This window comes from Saccopteryx bilineata, chromosome 1 (genome assembly GCF_036850765.1).
Source record: "Saccopteryx bilineata isolate mSacBil1 chromosome 1, mSacBil1_pri_phased_curated, whole genome shotgun sequence".
NCBI classification, from domain to species: Eukaryota; Metazoa; Chordata; class Mammalia; order Chiroptera; family Emballonuridae; genus Saccopteryx; species Saccopteryx bilineata.
The window spans coordinates 394,464,894-394,489,725 of NC_089490.1; the positions used below are offsets into that span (position 1 = coordinate 394,464,894).

Below are 24,832 nucleotides of genomic sequence, written 5' to 3' on the forward strand. Positions count from 1 at the left end.
CTGTACTATCATGGAGAGACGAACTATGTTGTTGCAGAAACTCTGAAGGGAACACAGAATTAAGGCTGGCAGCTCTTTGGAGCAAAGGGGAGTGACTCAGGGGAGTGAGGTCGGGAAACATTTTGGCTGATAAAAGTCATCCTGCCTCTTTGCGATGCCGTCTCCTCCTCTCTCTAAATCACATGGTCACCTTGGTGTCACTTCCTCTGTCAGTCATGCACTCATGGAACTAGAGGACAGCAATGTGGTGTCACCACTCTAATAGAGAAACAAAGCAGAGCCCAGGGTGTGCAGACACGTCCATGCTGGTGCCTGCTGATCTCTCCAAGAGACCCTATCTAGTGGCTCCTACTCCGCTGTTGTGTGAACGGATGAGTTGATTGGAAGCATGGCTTGGCACACAAATTTTACATTGATTGTGTAAGATCAATATTATCCACTCAAAACCACTACAATTATAACAATAATGAGGGAAAATATTGGTGAAAGCCACTATAATGCCCCAGGCACTGTGCAAAATATTTAATGTGTATAATTCATTTAACCTCATCAAAACTCTAGGAGGCGAACCTCATATGACACTCATTGGATGGACAAGGAAGATGAAGCGCAGAGAAGAAAGGTAAGTAACATGGCCGAGGTCCCAAAGCTTGCAAAGACATGGCCATAATATCAGCAGGCAATGTGGCTGCAGGGCCCACCGTCTTCACTCTTATACCAACATGCCAGCGTCTCTGAAACCTTTGGTCTTGAAAGCCCTTTTATGCTCTCAGAAACTATTGCGGACTCATTACACATTACCCCAAATAACCTTTTTATTATTATTATTATTTTTTTTTTTTTAAAGAAGAGATTTATTTTATTTTATTTTATTTATTTATTTTTTTTTTTACAGAGGCAGAGATAGACAGGGACAGACAGACAGGAACAGAGAGAGATGAGAAGCATCAATCATCAGTTTCTCATTGCGTGTTGCGACTTCTTAGCTTTCTCACATGTGCCCTGACCGTGGGCCCTCAGCAGACCGAGTAACCCCTTGCTGGAGCCAGCGACCTTGGGTCCAAGCCGGCGAGCTCTTTGCTCAAGCCAGATGAGCCCGCGCGCGACCTCGGAGTCTCGAGACTGGGTACTTCCGCATCCCAGTCCGACGCTCTATCCACTGCGCCACCGCCTGGTCAGGCCCCCAAATAACCTTTTATTGAAATAACTATATGATCTAAAATAGAAAAAATTAGTGTGGAGAGCGGCACTGATACATGGTTTTGCAAATCTGTTTTTAGTTAGCATCTCTAATTTTTTATTTTTTTTAGCTTTATTGAGTTGTAGTTTGTATGTAAAAGATTGTGTACACTTACTATATACATACCCGATAAAACTTCCTTATCTCCATAACAAAACCTTTATACCCACTGAAAAATCCTTATTTAACTTTACTGCCCATTCACATCGCCTGAGAAACTTTTATAAACCCCAGTGCGCCACCTCCTACCACACACCATTAGAATCACAAAGCAGTGAGAGACTGGCACCAATATTTTTCAAAGTTTGGGAACCACTGCTTCTCTCTAAAATAACGCAAGACAAGTGGATTCTCTTAATTTCTTCTGTGCTTAACCTATTGTGACATCTCATCTTCTGTAGCCTGTGGAGAATATCACTGTAAACTCATGGACAGGGGTAAACAGGTCTTAGTATTATTCTGAAAATTGTTTTGAGGTCACAGAGCTGCTCAAAAGGTCCCAAGGGCTACAGAAGGTTCCCGGACCACAGTTTGAGAATGGCTGCCTTATATTATATTGTGTCCAAAGATAGAATACCTGCTCAGCATTAGAGCTCTTACCTCTGTCACTTCATTTAATTGTCACGACAGCCCTGGAAAGGTATGACTGGCTTATGTCACAGACATGAAAACTGAAATTCAAAGTATTTAACTTTTCTGAGCCCCCAAAGGGAATGTGATTTGGAATCAGAATTTGAAGCAAGATCCTCAACTCCAAATCCCATCATTCTCTGCTTCCTTTGGCATAGAAAAAACTCGGCATACTCAAAGAAATAAACTGCCAGGCTTTCGTTTCTGCTGGAAGCTGGAAGGAGATAGGAGATCAGCTCACAGATGCATAGTTGAAGGCAGGGAATGGGGGAGGGAAGTTCTGATAAAAAATGTTTCCTTTTAAGTATTTATTTCCAGTGGAGTGAGGGTCTGATAAAAAATGGTTTTTTTGGTGGTGGCTGAGTGACGTTCAGATGTGTGGGGTTGAGACACATACTTAAGGGTTAGAAACCCATCGTTTCATTGTGAGGACATTCGAAGTCAGATATAGTTTGAAATGTCAGTTTTGTGATTCAAAGCTGATTGACTTGAACAAATTATTTAATCTGTGTGAGCTTTAAGTTCCTAGACTAAAATAAGAACAATAATAAATTGTTCTTAATGGGTTTGCATGAGCCTTAAATGAACCATGTAAACTGGTTTTATCAGTGCCCGGAAATTAAAAGTCACTTAGGAAATGGTAGGTTTTCTTTTAAATTTATAATTGAGGTTTTCTTTCTTTTTTTTTTTGGTAATTTAAATAATTAAGTTCAGAGTATGTTTTATTTCATAGATTTAAATATTAATATGATATAACATATATATACATATATATACACACATGTATACATGTACATATGTAATATATAACATTTATATAAGTTTTAAGACAAACCTGTATCCTGGATTCTTTATGAATCTTTTATGAGCTGATCTTGTATTCGTTTTGGCTACTATATATGACTTAACCATAGGGAAATTTTGGAGGCTTTGTGTGTGAGTACAGATGGAAAGTGATTTTGATCTCTTCATGCAATTTTACTACATTTTACAATGCAGCTACAACTCTTACTATATAAAGCCCTTCATGAGAAACATCATTCACAGAGTCACAGTGGCTTACATTGTCACATATATTTTGGTATCTTAAAGTGCAGATGATACCTTTTAAAAAAAATTAATTTATTAATTTTAATGCAGTGACATTGATAAATCAGGATACATATGTTCAGAGGAAACATCTCCAGGTTATTCTGACATTTGATTATGTTGCATACCCCTTACCCAAAAGCAAATTGTCTTCCGTCACCTTCTATCTGGTTTTCTTTGTGCCCCTCCCCTCTTTTCTTACTCTCTAAACATAGCATTTTATCACTTACTCTGTGACTTTGGGTCAGTTTCTCCCTTTTCCTGAACTTTAGTTTTTACAATTATAAAACAGAATCAATGCATCAATACAATAGTGCTCTACAGACGGCGTTTGGAATATAAATAAGTATTCAACTATTGTTACTTTTCTAACTGCTAAAAATGTGAAGTAGTCCCCCAGGACAGAAAAAAGACCCCCTCAACTACAAAGCTGTTAAGTAAGTACTCGAATTTACACTTTCCTTAGTTTTAATTATTTATAACATTGGGACTTTCCTACTTGTAACCCTGTTCTATTTGCAGCCAGAGGGCAGGGGGTTGGGAGGGGAGTAAAGGGGAAGGGGATCAAATACATGGTGACAGAAGATCTGACTTTGGGTGGTGGGCACACAATGCAGTATACAGATGAGGTATCAGAGAATTGTACACCTGAAACCTAGATAATCTTATTAACCAATGTCACCCCAATAGATTTAACTTTAAAACATATTTGTAATAGATTATATATTAGTTTTATCTCTAAGGGACCCTGAATCTCCCTAACCAATTCCCTGCAACCAAACCTTCTGACACCAGGTAATTCTGGGTGCTGGTGCTTCCTGATAGTGGAGAGATTAGATATGAATTAATGTCTCATTCAACAACTGAACTGCCTTATTTCAGCCCTTTAGACTAGGCAATTACCTAAGTACAGCCCTGGCTCTCTAATGAAATAAATGAACAAGGAAATTTAAAAAATATTTTTAAATCCAACATATGAACATACAGTAGTCCCCCATTATTCATGAGGGATCTATTCTAAGACCCTCCCCTCAGGAGAGACCCGGAACCACAAATAGTACTGAATCCCGTATATATTATGTTTTTCCCTACCATACATAACACTTCACCACCTCTTTTCGGCATATCCAGGTCGCCAGCATCACACTCTTGTGGTTTGGGGCCATTATGAAGTACAATAAGGGTTAGTTGAATGCAAGCGCTGAGGTACCACCACCGCTGATCTGATAAGCTTGATGGCTACTGAGCAGCAAGTGAGCAGGAGCAGCTACAGGGTGGACATGCTGGACAAAGGGGTGCTTCCCATCCCGGGGGGGCCAGAGCAGGACAGCGTGGGATTTCATCACACTACTCAGAATGACGTGCAGTGTAAAACTTATGGTATTTTTTTACTTCTGAAATTTTCCATTTAATATTTTCAAACCACAATTGGCCATGAGTAACTGACACCCCAGAAAGTGAAACCATGAATAAGGAGGGACCACTGCAAAGACTGTACATAGCGGGCCAGGGGACGCAGTGTCCTTGGGCAAAACTTTCTTTTCTTTACCTTCCAAATGCTGTCTCTCTCCTGGCTGCCAGCTTCCTCCTTTCCCTCACTTGGTCTAGCACTGAGTTTGATGGCCACAGCTCCAGCTCAGAATGAAAAGAGAGAGGACACAAGGCATCTAAACAGGTGGAGGTAAAGGTGGGTTTGCAGATAAAAGTACTATTTCAATTTATATCCCCAATTATGAAACTCTTGCCCCAAGCCTCTGGGGATGTGTTCTATAGCACAGGAGTCTATTTTCAGGCCATTTTGACTAAATCCGACACAGGACATACATGGTCCCACTAGAACCCTAAGTGTTGGCCAATGAGACAATATTTGGGGACGGACGTGCAGACACTCACAGGCTTAGTGATTCTTGATTCTCTCTGCATGGATGCCTCCATCCCACCCACTCAGTCCTAAAAGTGAAGTAAAAAGGTAAAAGTCCTCACAGCCCATCTTTGCAGAATTTCTAGAGCCCTTCTTGCCCTTGGGGACCCATGACCCACACCTGCTTACAGGGTGGTGGCTGAAAAATTCTTCTAATTAAGGTCGTGTGAAGTACGCCATGCGGTCCCCTGAGGCCTTTTGCAAGAAGTGAAACCTCCTGGTAGGACAGAAACTTTTTTGTATGTCCTTCAGCTCTGGTACATGGGTATTAAACCAAAGTAATTAGGGCAAAGCCCAAGGTGGCAGAAGCCACTGATTTCCTGTCACCTGGTAGCTCACAGAGGCCCCAGGCTAGCCTATCGCACTCACCCCTGGGTACTCGAGAGACTAGCAGTCAAGTGGACTCAGCAGCAAGCATCACCTCAGCCCTTGAGCCCTAAGGCCTCAGAGACTCAGGTAAGGAATCAATTTACTTTGTTTAAATGACCAGAACAGGGAATACCAGATAAGGTATAGGATGGTTCTAGGAGCCTGGAGATTCTCGGCTCTAATTCTAGGGCTTCCGGGTCAGATTTTCTGATAGTCATGACTTGAGGAGGGTGATATCAAGGCTTGCTGCCCACCCACTCTCTTAATATCGCTCTCTTTCTCTTTCTGTCTCCCAACACTGGCCAGTCGACTGGGAGTCATGCTACCAAATGGCAGCTTGCAGCATGTAGATTAGAGCACAGTCACCAACCTGCTGGGCTCAAACCTGCACTTGAGCCATACAAGTCATATAACTTCAAGCCACGTTACTAAACCCTATAAAATTTCAGCAACGGTAACACCCGCTGCATTAGGGAGATTAAAGTCGAGCTAAATTCCTGAAACTCTTACAACCAGTTGCCTCCTGCTGAACAAGAAAGTAACTAGTGTGGTTATAATGAAAATAACTCCATCCTTCTTGCTTTAAAAGCCTTTGTCTCCTAAGGTCTCCTGCTCAACATAATTATTGGCGCTAAATGTGAATGTTAAGCCTCACAGGCTAACCGTTCTGGAGGGGGCTGGTGGACACCAGCAGGAGACCCAAATCCTGCCTCCGACCTATCACAGGGGCTTAGGATAAAGAATGGGCACTGGAGATGAGAGGACGTTCTAATGGGGAACAGAAATGAATCTCAACCATGTCATAACTGTTCTCTGAAACCAGGATATAATGTGGCTCTCTTCCGGTTTCCCATCAAATGGTTTGATCTCACTGATCGGATCACCTTTCTGTCTGATGTCCTGAGCATTTTGTCAACCTGCTCTGAGGAAGTGGTTCAGTTTAATGCTCACTTTAATGTCTACTGAGCTCATAGTATGGACAAAATGGGCTCTTATGTAATTTTAGTAGGACATTTTCCTTGTGGGATTTACACCCTATTCAAGAAGTTACAATATGAGTAAAAAAAACAGCTGGGGACAAGAAGTGTAAAGAGCTGTGGCTTTGAAAGAGAGGTCCTTGCCAGAGGTGAGGAGAGCAGGAACAGCCTTGGGTGGTGTGAATGTCTCCTGGGGGTGTGGCTGAAAGCGAAGGGGTAGGAGGGGCATTTCACGATGGAGAGGATTCGGGAGAGACAGCAAGGGCGTGTCCAGGCCTGCGGCTCTGGCTCTGGAAGGGAACAGCGGGCTAGAGCGGAAGAGGTCCGGTAGAGGCGAACTGTGAAGGGCTTCCCCGTAGGCAGTGATGGATGGGGAAAGACCTCAAGTTCAGGAAAGAGCATGCCTTAAGTAGTAATTTAGGGAGTCTGGTCAAGGGCTAACAAAACGAGCCCTAAATCCTGCCTCAACTCTATCACAGAAGGATGGAGGGAAGGTGGGTTAGAAAAGAGAAAGATCAAAGGCAGAAAAGCAAGACGTTTGTGCTTAAAACAAGAAAGGATATGAGAATTGAACACATGAGGTGACACTGGAGGTGGAAAAAAGTTCCATCTTCCAGATAAGCTGCAGGACAGAGGCCGATGCAGCATGACCTGGCTATGGATTGAACGTGGGAGACCAAGAAGCTGGAGTGACAGAAGGCTTCAACTTTTTAAGCCTGGGTGACAGGAGAAACAGAAATAAAGCAACCTGAGGGATGACCCCAAAGGGAAGGCCGGTGACTGCAGCGGTCCCTGAAGAGAGTAGGTTCAGCTGAGGTGCAACTGACTGCAAAGCGTGATGGGTAATGGGGTGGGGAGCAGGTGAAGGGTGGGAGTGGAACCATGAGCTTTTGAGAAGCTGTGTGTAAAGGACAGGGGAGACCGGGCGCTGGCGGGGGACACCACCAGATTAAAAGGAGGCGCTTTGGGATTGGGGGACACCGCAGCACATTTGAATCATTAAGAAAACAACCTGATGATTACAATTATTCTACGAATGTGACTTATTTTATAAATTGCAAGGTATTTCAATTGTTCTCGAAACAATATTTTGAATAGAGAGATCACAAAAGTAGCAAGCAATAGTAGGACTGGGACTAGCTCCCGGTACACTGCCTCACAGTGAGATTGATGTTGCAACGTCCGACTTCTTTGAAGGACTACATCTTGGTGGAAGGAGACGGGTTGAGATGACTGGCTGAGGGAAAGGAAGCAAGGTCATTGTTCCTCAGAGATAAGGACGCAGGAGGCCAGAAAGGATAAAAATGCAAAACTATTTTGAGTGGCAAAGGAGGAAGTTGAGGTAACTAAGGGGGAAGTTGAGGTAACAAAAGCTTTAAACTTCTCAGTGAATGATGGAATTATTGGACCTAAAAGTCATAACTCAAACCAAAACCCATGAAGGCTGTGAGCTCTTCTTCAGCAGATGGACAGAAACAGTGGTGCTTGTTAAAAATCAAAGGAAATTTGCAGAAGTTGCTGTCATAAAATAGGGCCATTTCTGGTCAACTGAGTCCTCGTTTTCATATAGCTTATTGAAAATAAGATCCACGTGCGGAGGACCCGGGTTCGATTCCCGGCCAGGGCACACAGGAGAAGCGCCCATTTTGCTTCTCCACCCCTCCGCCGCGCTTTCCTCTCTGTCTCTCTCTTCCCCTCCCGCAGCCAAGGCTCCATTGGAGCAGAGATGGCCCGGGCGCTGGGGATGGCTCTGTGGCCTCTGCCTCAGGCGCTAGAGTGGCTCTGGTCGCAACATGGCGACGCCCCAGAGGGGCAGAACATCGCCCCCTGGTGGGCAGAGCGTCGCCCCTGGTGGGCGTGCGGGGTGGATCCCGGTCGGGCGCATGCGGGAGTCTGTCTGACTGTCTCTCCCCGTTTCCAGCTTCAGAAAAATGAAGGAAAAAAAAAAAGAAAATAAGATCCTACTTTTGCCACATTTTGATCAATGTGTTCAGTAACCCTGACTAGAGTACTAAGTATTCTTTGGACATAACTGTGAGGACATTGCTCTAGTAATTGTAAACATTTTTTTTTTTGAACAGGGCAAAGCTTCAGGAATCTACAATATCCTTAGGAGTATGTAGCCTAGTTTTAAATTTTCTTTATTTTTATTTTTATTTTACAGAGACAGAGAGAGAGTCAGAGAGAGGGACAGATAGGGACAGACAGGAATGGAGAGAGATGAGAAGCAGCAATCATTAGTTTCTCGTTGCGACACCTTAGTTGTTCATTGATTGCCCTCTCATATGTGCCCTGACAATGGGGCTTCAGCAGACCGAGTAACCCCCCGCTCAAGCCAGCGACCTTGGGTCCAAGCTACTGAGCCCCGCTCAAACCAGATGAGCCCGTGCTCAAGCTGGCGACCTCGGGGTCTCAAACCTGGGTCCTCCGCATCCCAGTCCAACACTCTATCCACTGCGCCACTGCCTGGTCAGGCTGTAGCCTAGTTTTATATAATCCCATAGAATGAAACTTTTCATTACTTGCCATAAAAAATAAATATATTTTAGAGAGATTATTTGCATAAAAAATGAAGTAGCATATAGAAACAGGTATGTTTGTGTTTATAAACCACCATTTTGTAGTAATATTTTTTGAAGGCTTTGTAGAAGTTTTCACAATGAGACATCAATTCAACAGCAAAAAAATTCCCCCAATGGTCATGACTGCCATTAACCACTATAGACACAGTCCGAGTAGAACTTGCTTACATAAATGTTTTATCTCACTGCTAATACAGACAGCATTATGCAATTGAAAAATATGGAAAAATTAAAAACAACATAGTTCAATCATTTAAATAATTGCTAACCTCTGTTCTTTAAGTCATCCTCACTAAAATGAGCCCTCTGGGGAGGAGTATGATGACTCCCAGCTCATTCCACACTTGCCTTGGGAAAATTAACCTGAGCCTCCTTTTCCGGGCCTGCAAAAAAGACCAAATGCCCTCTTAGTAAGGAAGGAGTTGGGAGAGTTGAAACTAGATGCATATACACTATTCTTGGTGCATAATAGGTGCTCAATGAACAACTCTAAGTTGTCTAGCCTGTGGTGCAGCAGAAGAAGCACCAGCCTCAGAATCATGGTGACTGCCTTCCAGCTTGGCTCTGCCACTAAGGTCTTTAACAAGGCACACCTCACCCCTGGGCCGCAGTTTCCTCATTTCTCAAATGAACAGAATGGTTTCTGACGTTCCCCTGACTAGTTCTAAAAATCCTGCCTGGTGACCAGAATCAGTCTGTAAACTCCCTAGTGGGCTACATTAATATATTCCTTTTGGGTGGGGGTCTTGTGAGGTGGTTTGTGGTACAAAGCAGATCCCCAAGGCCACATGACATGACATCTGATAATCTAGAGATCAGGCAAAGTCAAGTGCAAAGCATCCAGTCAAAGCCTCCTCTCTTCCCTTCAGCCCAGACAGAGATTCTGTTTTCAATAGATTTATAGTTACCCATCTATTTGAAGGAGAGGTTAACTTATTTCTCACAAATGTCTGTGAGAGGAGTATTATGCTCATTTTTCATATATAAACAGTAGAAACTAATGCTCATAAAGGTAATAATATTAAAAACAAGAACAGCTAGTTCTCTTACAGACATGGGCACTTTATATACATTTATTTTTTCAATCATATTTACTAAGAAACTGCTAAGATACTGGACAAGGAAGAACAAAGTCTCTGCTTTGATGAGATTCAGATCATAAACAAGCAAGGAAACAATCAAGGTAATTCCCCACAGGGATAAGTGCTATGCAGCAAATACAATGGGCTGTTGCAGGAGCAAGTAACCAGGAAGATGCCTCGTGGATAGAGCCTCAGGGAAGGTTTCTCTGAGGACCTGACATTTGAGCTACACTTGAGTGAAAAGACACCAGGCTCCCACAGATCATCAGCCCATGTAAGCCTTATAGCAACCCTATGAAACAAGAATTATCATTGTTCCTACATTACAGTTGAACTTGAGGCCCAGAGGCTTTAAAAATAAAATCTTGCGCCAAGTTTTGCGGCAAATAGAAGAATCATGATTTAAACAAAAGCAATCTGAGTCAGGAGGCCATGATCTTATGAGCAACTCTAGAGATCCTCTTTGAAGTGATAGCTCAAGGTCACAGAGTCAGTGGTAGAGGGCAGACTGAAGTCAACCCCTCCTGATTCGAAGGACAGTCATCATCATACTCTATCATGATGTCTCTGGTCCATTCTAATGGACCAAAACAGTTAAGTAAAGGGACAAAGTGAAGTCAATGCAAAATACATTTTCCAATACTAAAGCATAAGAAAAGCAACCAGGGATGAGAGACAAATAGGACATGCAGATCTTCGAATATGCCCCAAACATAGTTGTCAGGAATACTGTCCTTGCCTGAGATGACCCCTTGGATGCTGTCTTGGAACATAGCAGTAAGCCTTGTCTCAGATCTAAAGTTGCAAGGAAGAGGCTGTGTCTACCCTGAATGACACCCATGGAAAGAATACAGAAAAAAAAATTCAGGCCCTGGCTGGTTGGCTCAGTGGTAGAACATAGGCCTGGCATGTGGAAGTCCTGGGTTTGATTCCCAGCCAGGGCACACAGGAGAAGCGCCCATCTGTTTCTCTGCCTTTCTCCTCTCCTTTCTCTCTCTCTCTCTCTTCCCCTCCTGCAGCCAAGGTTTCATTGGAGCAAAGTTGGCCCAGGTGCTGAGGATGATTCCATGACCTCTGTCTCAGATGCTAGAATGGCTCCAGTTGCAAAGAAGCAATGCCCCAGATGGGCAGAACATCGCCCCCTGGTGGGCTTTTCTGGTGGATCCCGGTTGGGCACAAGTGCGAGTCTGTCTCTCTGCCTCCCCACTTCTCATCTCAGAAAAATACATATATATATTCAGGCCGAATGACACAGGATAAAAGACTATTGAACCCTGTTCTTTCTCTTCTCATTATTTATTTTATTTTTAGGAGTTTTGAGGGTGAAATGACGACACCCAGAAATTCAATGAGTGGAGCTTTCCCAGCAGATCTGATGAAAGGCCCTATGGTCATGCAACCTGTGCAAAAAAACATTCCCAGGAAGCTGTCTCCTGTGGTGGGCCCCACACAAAGCTTTTTCATGAGGGAATCTAAGGCTTTGGGGGTGAGTCAGTTGCCCCCCTTTCCATGCCCTACAGAAGCAATCCAACTTGAAGGTATCTGATCCAACCTGAGGTGTTCTTTATGTCTGAAACAGTGGGTCAAATCAGGGCTGGACAGGGAAGTTATCACAGCGTTCTTATATCCCCGTTGGATTTTGAGGCTTCCACATGTGAAGTTCTCCCATCTCAGTTCATCACCAGCATCCTAGGCATATCTGCTGTGGAAATGCCCCAGGTTGCTGCGTCCCGTGCGACGAGTCTATTCCAGGGTCTCGAGTGGGAAATGGTACGAAACTGAACTAAAGATAAACAGAGACTTAAAGATATACATATATAGGATGGGTTCAGGAGAATGCCACAGCTTGCCAACAGTCACTACTGTTCTGCCGCAGAAACATGGCTGCCCCCAGAAAGACATCCGTCTTTATTCCTGGGTAACGTGGGCCATTAGCAATTCAATTAAGTTTTCAAGGCAAGTCACAGACAACTCCCACCATACTAGTCAATCTCACTTTAAACAAAGAAGTAACTAGCTTCCAGTTTCTTCCGGGGAACATGGGCGGGCAGGTCGAATAATGAAGCACAGCCCTTTGTTAACTTACTTAGGCAGGTGAGGTGGGGGGTTGGGCAGACTACCAGCCCACAGCCAGCTCCCAGCACCCCTGTCCCTAAAATATCCAAACTGCAAAATACCCTGTTTATTTTTCGGTCTCCAACACCAAGTAGTGGAGAAAATGTATCTGAACAAGACAAATGGCTTGGTGTCTTCACCATTTCCTTTGGGCACGTTACACAGGCCCAAAGCCAGGGCTTCCAGACTTATCTCTGCTTTTTAACTTGAAGATAATTTCAGTTCACCCACGAGTGTGCTTATTTTTTCCCCAGGCTGTCCAGATTATGAATGGGCTCTTCCACATTGCCCTGGGCAGCCTCCTGATGATCCAGGTGGAGGTCTATGCACCCATCTGTGTTACTGTGTGGTACCCTCTCTGGGGAGGCATTATGGTGAGTAAAACTTCACAACCATTTAGGGAGTGAGGCAGACAAAAGTGTTTAAAAGTTCCATGGGAATATACCAGATTATTTCTGTGTCGAGGAAAGTTGCGGAGGAAATAGGTTGTCTGGTTAAAGTAATTGAATGGAAAGAGAGTTGACTAAGTTGAGTACGAATGCCATGGTTGGGAGTTAGTCGGCATGCTTTATGTGAAGCCGGAGAAAGATGCCCTTCATGAATCTACACATGGAAGGAAGATTGTTCAAAGCATGACCTCTCCGAAGTCCACTTGGCAGGGAGAAGAGCACTAGACATTTGGACTATATAGCATGATGCTTCAGAAAGCTAAAAGGGGTAGGGGCATCCCACTTCCAACGGCTCCTTCTTCTCTACAATTCTGTTTAGTTACTATTACATGTGGTGAAATTAGTCTCATCCCAAATAAACCTCCCGTTGCTTATCAATTGAAGAGCCGTTCCTACAGCTCTTTTGTGTATGTGCTTTCCAAGCTTGTAAATCTGTCTGTGTCTGGTATGGGGCAGTGGTGCTTATATCACCAGTATATTTTTGCAGTTTCTATGATAAAGATGGGTCTAGGATTGAAATTTTCAGAACAAGAAGAAATTGATAAGAACAAGAATTTTCTCCAGTTTATAACTTGAACAGTAGAAAAGGAAAATGAGAAATAATTACCATCACTTCCTGTAGCAGCCAATGTGTTAATGGGATGTCTATGACATCCAGGCCAAGTATTTCCTACATGATCCATTCCTCACAGGCCTCAGTCATGTAAATCATTGTGAACTACCAAGAGTGAGTCTACAAATTTTTCTTGAAAGACAGAAAAACTAAAATAAAACTTAAATTCACAGTGTGACTATTAATTGACATGGAAATATAAATTCTGCTTGAATAAAGGAGAAATATGACCACTAAAGAATAAATGAATTTTATAAAAGTGGCTGGGTAGTTTAGTGAAAGTGGTTAAGTGTGGGTAGCTTTTTTTTACAACCATTCTCAATGTTAAAAAATAATCTTCTTCTCTGCCTCCCTCCTCCCACCAATCCTCCCATCTCCCACACCCTTTTCCACCCACCTTACAGTACATCATTTCAGGATCACTCCTGGCAGCAGCAGACACAAACTCCAGGAAGAATTTGGCAAGTAATCGTATGTTCTTCTCTCCTATATGTCAGAGAAATATCTAATTTCTCAGTTGAAAACAAAGACCCTTAAAAGCCATTGGAATCACAGTAGCATTGAGTTTTCTCAACACTAAAACACAAAAGATCCTCTACCATGCTGTGATTTTATTTACAAAAAATTTGGAAGTGAGATCCACCTAAAAGTGCATCTATGAAAACAGAATTAAAGGTGGATGGATGAAGGTCACGTTTATGATCTTATGACTGGAACATGCTGTGTGACATTAACAGATCTCTTTAAAAGCTGTGTTGTTTTTCTCAGGTCACCATTTAGGGCAATTGTCTAATCAGTGCTGTGATTGACTCAAGTCTTAGTTAACAATGAGCTATAACTTTGAGCTCAGTTTACCTCCATGTACCTTTGAGTTTCCACCTGTAAAATGGAGATAATAGTCCTTGCTACTGCATGAAATTGTCATTAGGATGAAATGGAATAGTATGCACGAAAGTGCTTCAGGAGCCGTAAAGAACTACAGAGTGGTCTTGCTCATGGGGATGCATTTACGCCAGGAAGAGCTCCTCACATTGTACAGGTCAGGAGGTCACTAGTAGGTTTCTTCCCCCAACTTTTTTACATCTACTAAGCTATTACTAACTTATGTCACTTCCACAGTCAGTGAGGGACTGCGTGAGTTGAGATGTTCCTCTCTAGAGGTGGTGTGACAAACTCAGTTTTGGGGGGGAAACTGTTTACGAAGGTCATGTTGTTTTATTCTCCAAATACAGTCCACCCTACTGCCTTGTGATCTGTAAGTGGTATAGTCAGGAGTGAAATATGTGTTTCTTAAAGTAATCATCAATAATCTCAGATCATTATGTTACTTGTCATTATTTTTTCTGTTCTGACCTTTTATGTCCTTGCAAGGTAGAACACACCCACTAACATCCTCCTAATCTATGCTACCAGAGGCAACTGCCCTAATGGCATTTTGAAAGATGGCTGCCTGGGGCTGGTTGCAACCAATGTCAATAGGGAGTGTTCTTATTCTCGCTGTTGTTGGTTTCCACCCACGGGCCAGACCTAGAGGGTTCTGTGTGCTCTTTTTTTTTTTTTTTTTTTTTGGACTTTTCTGAAGCTGGAAACGGAGAGGCAGTCAGACAGACTTCCGCATGCGTCCAACCGGGATTCACCCGGCACGCCCACCAGGGGGCGATGCTCTGCCCATCCGGGTTGTCGCTCTGTCACGACCAGAGCCACTCTAGCACCTGAGGCAGAGGCCAAGGAGCCATCCCCAGCGCCTGGGCCATCTTTTTGCTCCAGTGGAGCCTCGGCTGTGAGAGGGGAAGAGAAAGACAGAGAGGAAGGAGGGGGGGTAGAGAAGCAGATGGGCGCCTCTCCTGTGTGCCCTGGTCGGGAATCGAATCCCGGACTTCCGCACGCCAGGCCGACGCTCCACCACTGAGCCAACCAGACAGGGCCTGTGTGCTCTTTTTCTATAAACACTTTCAGTACCATCCACTTCCCTGAGATGGAAGGGCCTCCTTCTCTCTCTCCCTGCTATCTTCTCCCACAGGCAGATATGGTCTGAATACTATTCATCTTCATTTAACCAAGAGATATTTATGATATGTCTACCAGGATAGTGACAATGGCAGTAACAAGAAGTAGAGGGGACAATCTACGAGAATTAAGGATTGCTTCTACAATTTTTTCTTGATAAACCAATTGGATGGTGATGGCATACAATGAGATGGGGAAGACTGGGAAAGGAACAAGGCTGAGGGGTGGAAGCTTTGATCTGACCGTGACACAGTGAAAACAGCTGAGAGAGGTGTGGTATAGGATGATTTAGGTATAGCACCTCTGTGAACCAGAGAAATAAGACGTGGAATTCCTTCCCAGCTTGAATTCTCCGAATGGAAATCAAACCCCATTAATTATTCTTTGTGTCTCCATTTCAGGTCAAAGGAAAAATGATAATGAACTCCTTGAGCCTCTTTGCTGCCATTTCTGGAATCATTCTTTTGATCATGGATATATTTAATATTACAATTTCTCATTTTTTTAAAATGGAGAGTCTGAGCTTTATTAAAGCTTCTGTGCCATACATTAACATACACAACTGTGAACCAGCTAACCCCTCTGAGAAGAATGCTTCATATATACAATATTGTTACAGAATTCGATCTATGTTCTTGGTAAGTGTGAGACGTAATTTCTTATCAGAGAGGAAGTGTGGCATTTTTATTATGAGCATTAATTCTAGATCCAGAATGTCTGCATTGGATACTTATTGCGTCATGGCTTTGGGCAAAAATATTAACCACATTCTGTCTCAATTTTAATTATAAAATGGGGAAGGTAACAGTATTTCTCTCATAGGGCAGTTGTGAGGAATGAGTTAATATATGCAAAGCATTTAGATCAGTGTCTAGTTGTGAAGCCAGTAGCCACGGCCACCATCACAGCCGCCTGGCCCGTGCAGGTTCACATTGGATTCAGACAGATGGTAATGAAACAACAGAGCCATGAGCTGGTGGACCATTATCTTTAATCCTAGCTTGCACCCGGCAGACAAGTAAAAACACACACTGGGCTCCAAAACCCACTATTCAGCACTCCCAAAGCTACTGACTTATCCGAGTTTCCTAGAATCAAAGGTTTCTAGCTCACTAGCCTCATTCTCTTTTGTTCCCCATCTCCTTCTCTCTACACAAACTCTGTACTAACTGGCTTCTCTTTCAGTACTCCACCATCTTGGCTGCCTCTCTTCTCCTCCACGTGGCCTTACTGTGCTCTCCAACCTGCTCTCTGCTCTAATGCTAATCTCAGGAACTGAGAGAGCAAGCTCCTGATCTGCTGCACTTTATAGTGCAGAAATCAAAACCTTTAATCCAATATATAAAATAGGCAAGTCTCTGATACAAAGTCTACCCCACATCAAAAAGGGTGAGAAAGGCTTAGTCCTAAAACCAAGCCCCAGGCTATAAGGATCCTGCCTGCCCACAGCCCACCCCCAACACGCAATAATATCACCTGGGCGAGGGCTTCCATGTGGGCAGCGCCATCTTTAACAAAGTGAGCATAATATATTTTTTCTGCCCAACACTAGTATATATAAAGAACTATATGTCTTTGCTTTAACATTAACAATAATATTATTGTTATGAATATCTTTCACCCCAAGGAGTTTTTGATTAGAGTTTGAAGGGGAAAAATGCTTTTCCCAAGTGTCAAGAGGTTTCCTTGGTGTGGTACCAACTAAATAAAGCTGGATACAATTTAATTTAGGATTCAGTAATTATTTTTTCCTACCCAGAATTGATTCTTTAACTAATTATTGCTCTCCTATTTTCTATCAGCAATGTGTGGTAGCTATTGCTTGTGTGCCAGGAGCTGTGTTGAGGGTTAAGGTTATAAAGGTACGACTAGTTCTTGCACTGAGTCATTACTCGCCTAAAGAATTGATCTTCTAATCATTGAATTTTCATTAGCAGTCATTTACCAAGCACCCACCATCTTCTTATATATTTTATTATTATATTTTCACCTTCATTTTTCTGCTGTTCTTTAGAGCCTTTTCGCTGTGATGCTGATATTTACCATCTTCCAGAAACTTGTGACAGCTGGCACGGTTGAGAATGACTGGAAAAAACTGTGCTCCAGACCCAAAGCTGTAAGTAGTCCTAGGAGAGTCACATCTTACCAAACAGGGATCCTCTATGGAGAATGTAATCCAATGAAACTTTGAGCCCAGGAGCTTCATGAAAAATGGCTTTGGCATATTTCTAGAAAGCAAAAAATGCCAACTGTGAGAGGAAATGTCTTGAACTTTCAAGTAAGTCTAAAGGTTAGACAGAGGATGCAGTTCTGTAATGTGTGTACCCTCTCACTAACCTTGACTTCTGCTCGACGTCAGGCATCCAGCCTGACTTAGCACATAATGTGTAAAAAAATGAAAGTTGAAGGCTGATAAAGCCATTAGTTCTTTCACTTTATTTATCACACTTCCCTTTCTCCACGACCACTGTCCCTGCACACGCCCCACACACCACCTTTTCATCTAATCAGTCTTCCAAAACAATAGGTTCAAAGAAGCTCCACATCTGGGAGATAGCAATATCTATTATCAACTGCTTCAGAGTCATAGAATGTCAGATTTAGAACAGAATTTAGGAATCATCGTTAATTCCTTCATTTTGCAGATGAGAAAAGTAGGATTGGAGACAGGAAATGATTTTGCCAAAATTATTTCCAATAAAGGCAAGTCAGAGGGAGAAAATCTAAATTCCTCTATTATGGCAGTGTTCTTTCCCAATATTGTGTAATCATTCAAGGAAAAGTGGCAGAAACTGCTGGTCCTAAGGATGAGTCTTGATAAGTGATTTGATAAAACTCTGAGCCCCTAGGAAATCAACCCTGGCACTTGGAAGCACACAGGATAGAAAACAAATAGCGTAAAAATGAGGAGGTATTTGATAACTATCTGTATTGTTGGGAACTCTCCATATTGTTGGGAACTATTCAGATTGTTGGGAACTGTGCCAATGATAAAAGTCAAGAAAAGTTTGTTTAATTTTGTATTCTAGACTGTAGTTCTCCTGTCAGCTGAAGAGAAAAAAGAACAGGCAGTTGAAATAAAGGAAGAAGTGATAGAGTTGACTGAAGTATCTAGTCAACCAAAGAATGAAGAAGACATTGAAATTATTCCAGTCCTAGAGGAAGAAGAAGAAGAAAAAGCAGAAGCAGAAATAAACTTTCCAGAACCTCCCCAAGACCAGGAATCCTCACCAATAGAGAATGATAATGTCCTCTAAACTATTTTTTTTGTTTTTTTTTCTTTTTCTTTTCTAAGCATTAGTGTTCGTTCATAGCTCTCAAGAGGCACATTTCCCCTCATTTCTTGAAGCACTCTGCACGTATCCTCCATGTCTCTCTCTGGTCTTTGTATGTAGTAACCACAGCTCCCTCTCTCTCTCTCACTCAGAGAATGTAGGTAGCTATTGTAGCTATTGTAGCAGATTGTTTTGGACCAGATTTCTTACATTAAAAAAGAAAGAAAGAAAAAACGCAGAATGTGATTTCTCACTAGCCTTTCCTTGGTTACGCCATAGTAGTAGCAACAATAGGTTTTTCTTTACTTTTTGTTTTTTTCCTTTCTTTTTCTTATCAATAGGGAGACTATGCCTAATGAGAAAGATAAATGATTGCTCCATGCCATCCCTGAGCTATTTCTAATTCCTTCCACATCTACATTTCTGATGGAGTCCCCTTTGCATCACTGTTTTAAGGAAAGTAAACATAACAATGAGGTGTAATAAGGAGCTTATTCCATCTGTCTTTCTATGGGGCTGACACTGTGGTACATTCTTAGGGCCCCAACTCCCTATCAGAGAGGCTTTAAGTGGCCAACACCCAAACTTTCCTTTGTACAAACAGTACAGTTTATCCATAGGCATGTCTCTATCTGTCTTAGTTTTCCCTAACTCACACTCTAGGCTCTGGATTGCATTATTTAGACAACACTGTTTTAGGTATGACACCAAACACATAAGCAAAATAAATAAATAGAATACCATCAAAATTAAAATTTTTTTGCTTCAAAAGGCAATACAAAGAAAGTAAAAATGCATCCCATGGAACTAGAGAAAATATGTGCAAATTATGTATCTGATAAGGGTTTGTATCCAGAATGTATAAAGAAAGATTACAAATCAATAATAAGTTAAACAAGCCAATTTTAAAAAGTGGCAAAAACTGGCTATATATACTGTATCTCCTAATATACAAATGGTCAATAAGCACATGAAAAGATGCTCAATGCCATTAGTCACTAGGGAAATGCAAATCAAAACTGCAATGTGTTAGATACCCTCATACTCTGCTAGTGGTAATGTAAGATGGTGTAGCTGCTCTGAAAAATTGTTTGGCAGTTCCTCAAAAAGCTAAATGTAAGTTACTACAAGACCCAGTAGCCCACTCATTGGTATATACATATATCAAGAGACTTGAGAACATGATCACACAGAATCTTTTATTATATATAAATGTTCATAGTAGCATTATCCATAATAACCAAAAAGTGGAAAAAAACCCCAAATATATCAACTGATGAACAGAAAAAGACAGTGTGGTATGCCCATGTAATGAAAGATTATTCAGCCACCAAAAAGAATGATGAACTAGCACATGTCATAACATGGATGACCCTTGAAAACACCATGTTAAGTACATGAAGCCAGATAAAGATGCCATAAAGTATATGGTCCTATTTATATAAAGTGACCATCATAGGCAAATTCATAGAAACAGAAAGTAGACTTGTGGTTGCCAGAGGCTGGTGGGGGTGGGAAGGAGAGTGAAGAGTGACTACTAATTAATTCAGGTTTCCTTCAGGGGTGATTAAAATATTCTGATGGTTGCATGATTCTGTAAATATATTAAAAACATTTTAAAAGGGTGGGTTTTATGGTGTGTGAATTACACTCCAATAAAAACAATTTAAAAACAGAACTATTGATATTAGACAACGAGGAAGGACTAAATAACAGTTAAATGCCATAGTGCCTACCACAAAATAATTGCTCAGTAATACTACAGAATAAGAGTGAGCTAGGTGAACACGAGAGCAGTACAAGAATATCTCATGGAGGAGGGAGCATTGAGCTGAACCTTAGAGAGTAGGCAGAAATTATACAGTAAATGTAAAAGCAATATCTACATAGGATGAAAAGAAAGGCATTCTAGTTATGTTTGGGGGCACTAATAGAATAAGCCGGATAAATCGTGGTTGAATCAGAGTGTAATCAGACTTAAGACAGTGGAGAAAGGCTGGAACCACACTATGCAGGGTCTTCAAGGCATCTTTCAGCTTTGAGCTTAGATAATGGGGTGGGGGGAGCAGGAGAAAGGGAGCTAAGAAAGGCGAAGCATGGGAATTGGATCATGATCTCAGAATGCCAGATCTATAGTTCTACACTGTAGATTGAAGATTCACCATGATTTGTCTTGCAATATCTGGAAATGATAGTTTGACTATCAGATGAGAGAACAGGATTGAAAATGTACTTGCATGAAGTATTCACCTAGAACTGCTGGTTATGGGAACGAATAAGAGCTCCCAGGGGAGGGCGACACTTCGTAAGGAATGACCTCGTTTAGCTGTTGGAGAAAGTGAAGTTCCTGAAGAGGGAATTGAGGGTGTCTAATAAAGCAGGAGAGGGACTTCCAGAGCGATCTGTCTCGGAAACTGAGGATGAGAGTCTCAAAGGGCACGGAGGCAGCTGAGAGTGTTGCTAAGGAATCCCAGAGAATGAGAGTTGAGTAGAGGTCATTGGATTAGGCAGTTGGGAGTCACTGGCAGCATGAGGGGAAACAATTTTAGAAAAGTATGAATGAGAGAGGACAGACTGCAATTCGATAAAAAATGAATGTCACTAGAATCTATGTAAACACAATAAATTAAAATCAATTAAAAAATGAATGTGACATGAAAACTGTAGAACTGTGAGAGCAGACTGTTTTGGAATGTTTGGTCCTAAAGGAAAGAAGAGAGATGGTTCAGCATTCTGAGTGAGAAGCAGGGAAAGGATTACCCAACAGGCGGGTGGTCTGAGACCTGCAGGTACAGATAGATACAAGGCTACATTCATTTAGGAAATCCAAATATTTATTTAGCACCTTCCATGTCTTGGTACTGCCCTAGGTGATGAGTACACAGTATAAGAGAGGACAACACAAACAAAAATCCCTGCTTTTGTGAAGTTTATATCATTCAGATATATCCATCTGCTGTTACTGGTCAAGAGGATGTTGCAAAGTTTGGCTGCCTTTGTTCACTTAAGAGCTGGGGTCTGTTGTCCCACTTCTAATTTATTGACATTCTGACAACTGAGTGTGACTTCCAATGTTCTCAATCATCAAACCAAGATTTTCTCAGCTTTGACAGGAACAACCACTTCAGCTGATATGACAGGAACAAATCTGTGGGCTGCAGTGTCAAACACAAGAGCAATATCACTCTACGAACCAGATGAGAACAAGCAAGAGAGAACGGGCTGGACCTACGTGACAAGACCCTCTCACTCTGTCTATAACTGACACATTCTCCATCAGTTTCTGTAGTGAAAGAGCGCCCAGAGATCTATTCACAAGTCTCTGTGCTTTTATCTTTATAGGAAATGAAACTTGTAAAAGTTATGCTTTTGCATTTTGCAGGAAACAGCTGCAGTGAATATTGAAGTTTCTGACAGGAGCAATCCAAGTCACAAGATGGTAGAAAACTTTATCAAAACTTATTATATAAAACCCACATACATTTTTTTTTCTTTTAAGTAAATGCGAATTAGGTTCATATCAAAATAACAAGCTGAGCTGCGTCCAGGATGTATCGTTTGCAGGCCTTTTGTTTGCGACTGTGGAATGGCAACAGTGTCTTTTAAACACTTTCCCTTTCCTAAGACCTCTTGAAAATTTTATCACTAGGAAATCTCTGAGACAGACAAATTTGGAAAAGGGTATCATTGAATGGGGAAACAAATGGGGTCGATTCCAACTGAAGTGAGATTTATGCAGGTGTGTTAGTGTTAGAAGCTGGAATATGCAACATTTTTTAAGCCACTGATTTTCAGCCAAAGCTATAGACTAGAATCAATCACCTGGGCAATTTTTAAGACTCCTGATGCCTGAGTGCCAGCCTAACAAGTCTACCAATTGTCCTGGGCTCAGCTTGGGCATAAGGATTATTTTTTAGAAAGTCTTACAACAATTCTAATGTGCATCAGTCTGAAGACCACTATTCTAAATTTCAACTATGAAACCTAAATCCTTAAAGTAATTTAGGTAACTCTATAGTTATCACTTTAAATAGCTTCTGAAATATACGTTTCAATTATAAAGCAATATTTCAAGAATTTGGAAAAAATGACAGGAATAATCAACAACATAACACAGGCCTTTACTGACCGCCCAGTTTCACTGTGTTCTCTAGACACTCCCTCCCACTTCATGTTAATTCTCAGCCTACCACTCACTCGTCACGATCTGATGGTTCCATCATTTATATCTTTGTTTCTCTTCTCTAGAATAGAAGTCCCTGAGTGATGGGACTTGTCTACTCTGCATTGTTTATTACTGAAACTCCTTCACTTGAAAGAGTATGTGGCACATAGTAAGTCCTTGTTGGGCAAATAAGTTTGTAAAATGTGATTTGATTTTTATGCTCATTTTGTTAAAAATGGCGCTGCCAAGTGCTACTGCCAATTACCTTCCTGCTTGGGAAGGGGCTTTGTTATGCCAATGTGTGCTGGAGGAGGGGTTTCACACCAAAAAGTTTTAAGAAGAAGGAGGCCATGTTTTTGCAGAGAAGCAGCCAAGATGGCAGGGTGCTGAAGGAGAAGCCAGTTTGTGCAGAGATGAGAAGGGAGAAGGCATGCAGATGGGGAACCAGAGGTGACAGAGGCTGGTGGGGCCTTTGATTCTAGGAAAAACCAGAGAAGATTCTCCTGGTTGTAGAACCGGAGAACATGTGAGTGAGATTTGGTGCCCTGTGTGTTTGTGTGTACTCGCCAGCCTGTTGCGAGGCTAGAATAAAAGGTGTGGCCCACCAGGTTTCAGCTCCATAGTTTCTCTACCATCTATCCGAATCTAATGAGAACCTGCACCTGCCTGGTGGTTGTGATGGCCATGGCTACTGGGCCTATAGTCCTCAGCCAACATTCACTGAATGATGGTGTTGAAAATCAGTTCTGTTTGTTGTATTTCTATTCATTGATAGGCATATTCTTTTCTCTACACAACATTTATGGAGTTTTACATATGTATTTTTATGTTTCCATATTCTCATTTTAATGGTTGGTTATTAGTCCATTTTAGCCAAACTGTCAACAATTGTTGGGAAGCAAAGTCTCAACAGATTGAGAAAATGCTTCGGAAAATGGTGGTTTCACCACTTACTTTATACATCGGAATCAAAGGGGAAGACAAAAGGGAGTTACATGAACTTGATTGGTGCTAGATTAGGCAGTGGGAGAAAGCAAAACGGGGAAATTACTGGGATTGGACAAAAAAGTAAAAGTGTATCTATTAAAACTTCTTTTACATAGGCAGGAGTAAGATAGTAAATTAACATGATAATAACAATGAGGTTTGTTGGTTCCTGCTCTGGTGGAATGCCTGCCCTGAGTGGGGCAGAAGAAAAAGATTATCTACATGTTATCAGGTACATTATTGTAAATGCAAAAGATAGCAGACAGGCTAGATTAAGGTAAACTTGGACATTTGTTAGAGAAAAATACCGCCCTAGGACAGGACTACCTACCATGAACTGCTTTTAGTTAGAAAGTTATCATTTCAGACCATGCTGTGTGGCTACTTTATGTCTCTGAGTCTGCCAGGCCACCCTGCAGGCTTTCTCTGAGCTTGTCAGGTTCAGCACGTGGCCCCTTTTTCATCCACACATTAGAGGACCAAAATAAGATGAAACTGATTTAAATTATGTTGGTCAAATAAGTTTGTAAATATGTATGTTTGCTCGCTTATAGTTTGTATTGGGTGTGGGGGACAGGCTGTAAGCAGGCAGGGTTATTACAGCCTAAGGTTTAGTTTTGTTTTTTTTTAATATTTTATTTATTGATTTTTTTTAGAGAGAGCGGAGTGAGAGAGAGAGAGACAGAGAGAGAGAGAAGGGGGAGGAGCAGGAAGTATCAACTCCCATATGTGCTTTGACCAGGCAAGCTCAAGGTTTCGAACCGGCGACCTCAGTGTTCCAGGTCGACGCTTTATCCCACTGCGCCACCACAGGTCAGGCCCAGGTTTAGTTTTAAGACTAAGCTTTTCCCCACACCTTGACTGCTTGCATGATGTGGGGTGGTGCACTCTCATGAAGACTCCCATTATGCCTCAGATAAGTGACTTTGTATCAGAGACTTTCTTGTTTGTATATTAGATTAAAGGTTTTGATTTCTACACTATAAAATGGGGGCAAACCGGGAGCTTGCTCTCTCTCGGTTCCTGAGATTAGCATTAGAGAGGAGAGCAGAGAAAGGCCACGTGGAGGAGAGGAGAAGCAGCCAAGATGGCAGAGTGCTGAAGGAGAAGCCAATTTGTGCAGAGTTTGTGCAGAGAGAAGGAGATAGAAAACAGAGGTGAATAAGGCTGGTGAGGTACAAACCTTTGATTCTAGGAAACTTGGATAAGTCAGTGGCTTTGGGAGCCCTGAATGGAAAGGGAAGTGTTTTCCCACTATGTGGATTTCTTGCCCGCCAGGTGCAAGCTAGGATTAAAGGTGATGGCTCACCAGTTCTTGGCTCCGTTGTTTC

The 24,832-nt window shown here is 42.0% G+C and overlaps 1 protein-coding gene across 1 annotated transcript; it reads left to right on the top strand.

Annotated features, from left to right (window-relative positions):
- Window positions 1-5,202: 5,202 nt before the first annotated feature.
- MS4A1 (membrane spanning 4-domains A1) lies at window positions 5,203-19,510 on the top strand. The gene is made up of 7 exons (XM_066254010.1): window positions 5,203-5,336; window positions 11,202-11,376; window positions 12,260-12,379; window positions 13,472-13,528; window positions 15,476-15,712; window positions 17,089-17,190; window positions 18,104-19,510. Exons 2-7 carry the CDS (start codon window positions 11,218-11,220, stop codon window positions 18,329-18,331), a joined length of 903 nt encoding a protein of 300 aa, XP_066110107.1. The 5' UTR covers window positions 5,203-5,336; window positions 11,202-11,217; the 3' UTR covers window positions 18,332-19,510.
- The last annotated feature ends 5,322 nt before the right edge of the window (window positions 19,511-24,832 follow it).